This window comes from Cinclus cinclus, chromosome 16, assembly GCF_963662255.1.
Source record: "Cinclus cinclus chromosome 16, bCinCin1.1, whole genome shotgun sequence".
NCBI classification, from domain to species: Eukaryota; Metazoa; Chordata; class Aves; order Passeriformes; family Cinclidae; genus Cinclus; species Cinclus cinclus.
This window is the reverse complement of record NC_085061.1, coordinates 12,803,133-12,808,141: the sequence shown is the minus strand read 5'-3', so window position 1 is coordinate 12,808,141 and position 5,009 is coordinate 12,803,133. Positions and strand designations below refer to the sequence as shown.

The 5,009-nt window shown below is 56.1% G+C and overlaps 1 protein-coding gene across 1 annotated transcript; it reads left to right on the top strand.

Annotated features, from left to right (window-relative positions):
* The first annotated feature begins 556 nt into the window (after positions 1-556).
* MRPL28 (mitochondrial ribosomal protein L28) lies at positions 557-3,532 on the top strand. The gene is made up of 5 exons (XM_062503606.1): positions 557-887; positions 994-1,146; positions 1,837-1,971; positions 2,528-2,614; positions 3,010-3,532. Exons 1-5 carry the CDS (start codon positions 600-602, stop codon positions 3,091-3,093), a joined length of 747 nt encoding a protein of 248 aa, XP_062359590.1. The 5' UTR covers positions 557-599; the 3' UTR covers positions 3,094-3,532.
* Positions 3,533-5,009: the final 1,477 nt, after the last annotated feature.

Here is a 5,009-nt window from a genome sequence, read left to right as displayed (position 1 = left end):
GACACCTGGTGGCTGCAGTCACACAATCACAGGGCTTCAAGGCACCTCATCTCATCCACCCCCCTTGCCCCAGGCAGGGTCACCTGGAGCAGGTGACACAGGAGCATGTCCAGGTGGGGTTTGGGATGTCCCCAGAGAGGGAGATCGCACGGCTCTACCACCCTCCGTACTGAGGAGGTTCTTCTGCACAGGATGACTGATTATCCTGAGTGGGGAGGGACCCACAAGGATCATCCGGTCCTGCACAGACACAACACTCCCACCCTGTGCATCCCAGGGCAAACACTCCCGGAGCTCTGGCAGCCTCTGGGGAAGAGCCTGACCCGGCCCTGGCACAGCTCCAGCCGTTGTCCCGAGTCCATTGAGGTGGAATTCCAGCGGCTCCGCTCATGCCCATCCCTGCTCCCGTCCGGGCACCGCCGGGAGGAGCCGGTATCACCCTCTACACCCTCCGTCTTGCCGGACGCGAAACGCGGCGCGGTGCGGCCACTCCCGGCCGCCGTCGTGCTCCGTCGGTGCCAGCCAATGAGCGGTGGCCGCGGCTTCGCGGAGCGGAAGCGGGGCCGGGCCGAACCGGGCCGGGCCGCGGGGACGGGGCGATGCCGCTGCACCGCTTCCCGCCGCGGCTCTGGGCCGCCATGCGGCTGCGGGAGGGCATCTGCGCCCGGCTGCCGCAGCACTACCTGGCCTCGCTGCAGGACGACACGCCGCCCACCCCCGTGCACTGGGAGCCGCACGGCCTGCGCTACCGGCGGAACCCGCGCACCGGGCAGCGCGAGCGCGTGCAGGACGTCCCGGTGCCCGTGTACTTCCCTCCCGCCGCCAACGAGGGGCTGTGGGGCGGCGAGGGATGGATCCGCGGCTTCCGCTACGCGCGCAATGACAAGGTGAGCGCTGCGCCTTTCCCCGAGCTCGGGCCACTGTCACCGGGGCCCGCTGGCCGCGGCCGCCGCCTCCTCCGGGGGCAGCCCCTGATGGCCAGGCCGTGCCCAGCTCTCCACCAGGCTGCCCAAGACGTGGAAGCCGCAGCTGTTCGAGCGGCAGTTCTACAGTGAGATCCTGGACGCCACTCTGACCATCACCGTCACCATGCGCACGCTCGACCTCATCGACGCCGCCTTCGGCTTCGACTTCTACATCCTGAAGGTACCGCATTTGGAGGGGCTCCCGGCCAGGCAGGGCTGTGCCCCCGCTGCCCTCACTCGTGGGTTGGCAGGCAGGGAGGCCTAGAATTCAGGCACAGAAAATCCCAAGTTGGAATAGACCCACAGTGATTGTCGAGAACAGCTCCTGGCCCTTCACAGACACCCCAACAGCCCCACCCTGTGCCTGAGCATTGTCCAAACACTCCTGGAGGTCTGGCAGCCTCGGGTCTGTGTCCATTCCCTGGGGAGTCTGGGCAGTGCCCAGCACCTTCTGGGGGAAGAATGTTTCCTAAAATCCAGCCTGGTACTCCCCTGGCAGAGCTGCAGCTGTTTCCTGGTTCTGCTCCTGTCACAGGGAACAGAGATTGGAGTTGTCCCTCAAGAGGAGCTGCAGCCCCCGCTGAGCTCTGCCCTCAGTCTCCTCTGCTCCCGGCTGAACAACTGCTGCTGTTAATGTTTTAATGCAGGTCTAATGCTCCCAGCCTTTAACACCCTCTTGACTGGAGCCCTTGATATTAAAACTGCGACCTGTGATCAAATTGTCTCCAGAAAAAGTCCAACAGATCTTTCCATTTTCACAATATGTGTCCTGAGAGCCTCTGCTGTGTGTGGATAAACTGTCAGTGTGATGGGAGACTGCTGTGCTCCCTGGCAGCTGGTCCCTTGGTGCAGCCTAACTCCCTTTCTGCAGACTCCCAAAGTTGACATGTGCTCCAAGCTCGGGATGGATTTGAAGCGGACGATGCTGCTGCGCCTGGCTCGGCGGGATCCCGAGCTGCATCCCAATGATCCAGCCAGGAGAGAGGCCATCTATGACAAGTACAAGGTGGGTTCCTGGTCTGGTGTTTGCTGCTTGGATGGTCACCATCACTAGTGTTGGTGCTCCTGTGCTGAGGGACAAGAAAATAGAAACATCATCAGGTTTTTCTCATCCCTCCATGGGCTCCTAAATTTTGTACTCATCATTTAGGGTCACAAAAAGCAGTATTTTTGCTATGATTGAGGTTAGTGAGATTCTACAATAAAAAACAGTAATAATTTGTTCTACCCCTGGAGGGAGGAGCCCAGAATGCCGATGTGCTGTTCAGTTTTCCCAGCATGGAAACACCACCAGCACCCACAGCACATGGAGTTGTGCTGAGAAACAGCCCCAGAACTACATAAAAGAATTGCGGTAGCAGATGCAGCTGATCAGAGAGCAGCTAAGAAGAAAGGAGAGAAGGGATGAGGATTTTGGTTGTTGGAAATGAGGGAACAGGGCTCTTAAGATTTGTCCATAGTAATGTTCCCCCAGAATTACATGTTTGTGTTTTGGGCATAGAGAGGATTTGCATCTTGGTCACCTGCAAGGACTGTGGTACCTTCTCCTTCTTTTATCACAGGAATTTGTGATCCCAGAAGAAGAAGCTGAATGGGTTGGCTTGAGTTTGGAAGAAGCCATAGAAAAACAGAGGCTCCTGGAAAAAAAGGTGAGTTCCTGAGGCAGTGCTCAGCACTGAGGTGGTGTGGCTGCATATCCAGCTTCTTCATGGGATATGTTCACCCATGTGCTCCAGTACACACTGATGGCAGGCAGTGTAAGGAGGGAGGGAAAGGAAAAGCAAGGAAAGGGATCCTTGGGAGCTACTGATGATTCTCATCTGCTCTCAGAACTGGGGAAGCTGCTGAATACCCCACACAGCTGCCTGCCCTCTCTGAAGGAGGGTTACACACAACAGATTGCCTTGTTCAGCCCCTCAATAAAACCCAGTCACATCTTCCTCTGGCTTTAGCTGCCAGCACCCCCTGAGCTCCCCATTGCACTTCCCCTTACTGCTGCTCAGGTTCACTCCTTTAACATGGTTTATCCTCTGCTTTGTTGCAGGACCCTGTTCCCCTCTTCAAGGTGTATGCTGAAGAGCTTGTCAGCCAGCTGAAAGAAGAGCAACAGGCAGTGCAGAAGCAGTAGATGGAGAGAAACCTTGGGAGCAAAACCCCTGCTGCAGATAAAGCAGTGGGGTTCAGAGGCTCTGCTGCCTGAACCACGCTGGTGGGGAAACCACGTGAAAACCACGTTCCTGAAGTGTTATGACAGCCTAAATTCAGTGAGGACATGTTCCTGTGGGCTGACGAAAGAGTTTCTGTGCTGTGGCTCTGAGAGTTCTTGTCAGACTGAGTGTGGTGGTTCTGCCTGTACAAGCGGTTGGCTGCTGTTGAGAGCCCATTTGTGATACAAAATACACATTTTGGTGTTAATAGCAGTAAACTCCTGTCTGATACTTCTTAATGTGTTGTAGCAGGGACTGTGAGACACAATGTAACTTAGATCAATCTCCAGCTTCATCCAGCCCAGATGGTTCTGCCCCAAAAGTCAGCAGGTGGGGCTGAGCTCCCCAGCACAGCTCACTAGCCCCTGAGTTACAGCCCTGTTTCTATTGTAAGTTGGTGACTTTTAAATCTTATTTTGTAAAAATGTAATTGAAGTAGGTGTTGAAGTCTTTGCTTCTGTCTGGCAACAAGAGACTGCAAAGCACTTGCCATAATTACAGGCTAATGAACAGCACTGGGAGTCCCTGGTGTTGTCTGGAAGCTCTGTGGTGGTGCAGTGAGTTTCTGGGTGGATCAAAATCAGCCTCTGCCCTTTTCCCCTCAGCTCTGAGTCTAGGGACAAGCACAGAGCCTGCAGGCTGCACCTTGTGTGGATCATCTCTCTGGATCATTCCTTGCCCCTGGAAGAGACTTTGCCTTACCCCTGTCTTGGGCTTCCCTCTCTCTGGCACATCAGGGCAAGTGCACTGCCTTGGTTTGTGATGAGAGAGAAACTGGTCTTGAGCACAGTGGCTCAGCCCCTCTGCACTTGAATGGAGTAGGGCCACAGGGGAGTGGAGATTGCCAGTGCCTTGGGGGTTTGGAGAAGTGCAGAAGCAGTCACTGGGTGAGCCCAGAGCCTTGGCAGGGCCATGCTGGGAGTTGGGTGAGGGAGGTGGTAGAGCTGATTGGGATCTAAACAGCAGCATTTCATGAAGACCAGACTTCTCTGCTGCTCTTTAGGACAGAGAAGGGGCTGGAGTCCTCATAAGGGGTATTTGAGCCTACAGACGAGCCTGGCACAAGCTGGTAGGGCTGGCTGGGGCTGCCAGGCAGGGCTGTGCTGTGCTTGAAGGGGCATAGGAGGCACAGGCTGTGTGGCAGAAGCTGAGATGTTTCCAACCTGTCTATCCCCAGCAAGTCCAGGTTCTCAAGAGCAAACTGGCACAGAAGGTCGTATTTGCCTAATTAATGATTGTGCAGCTAGGCCAGCACAATAATATTTGGTTATCTTCTCTCTCTGCTGCAACTGAGCTGAGTAGGAAGCTGCTGCCCAGCTCCTTGGGGACCCTGACACTCTGCCCTCGTTAGAGATAATTAGCTGGGACAAGCTCCTTGTTTGACAGCTCTGCTCATCATTAGGGCCAGCGCAGCTCATGCATTTTAATACAGCTCCCAGCAAAGCTTCAGCCCGTGGCTCTGTCCTGCCCCCCTCTGCACAGCTTTGCTGGAACGTGCCTGGCCTCCCAAGCCCAGCTGGATCCTGTCCAGCCCTGTGGGGGTCCCCGGTGCCTCAGAGCTCCTTGGCACTGAGGGAGCTGCTGGAAGTGGCTGAGGGGACAATGAGCAGCTGCTGCTCTGTCCCAGGGGTGGGAGGTTTTGGTTCTGTGGAACTGAGGCTTTGCTTGTGTGTCCTCCCACCTGGCTGGAACCACCCAGTCTGGACCCCGACTGTTCTCCAGAGCTGCTCATTGGGCATCTGCAGGATTTGCTGTCTCAGGAGGGCTTGGTGGGTGACAAGGGGTAGCAGAGCTTTGGGGGGAGAGCTTCTGTCCTGCTGGGGATGAGGGTTCTAAG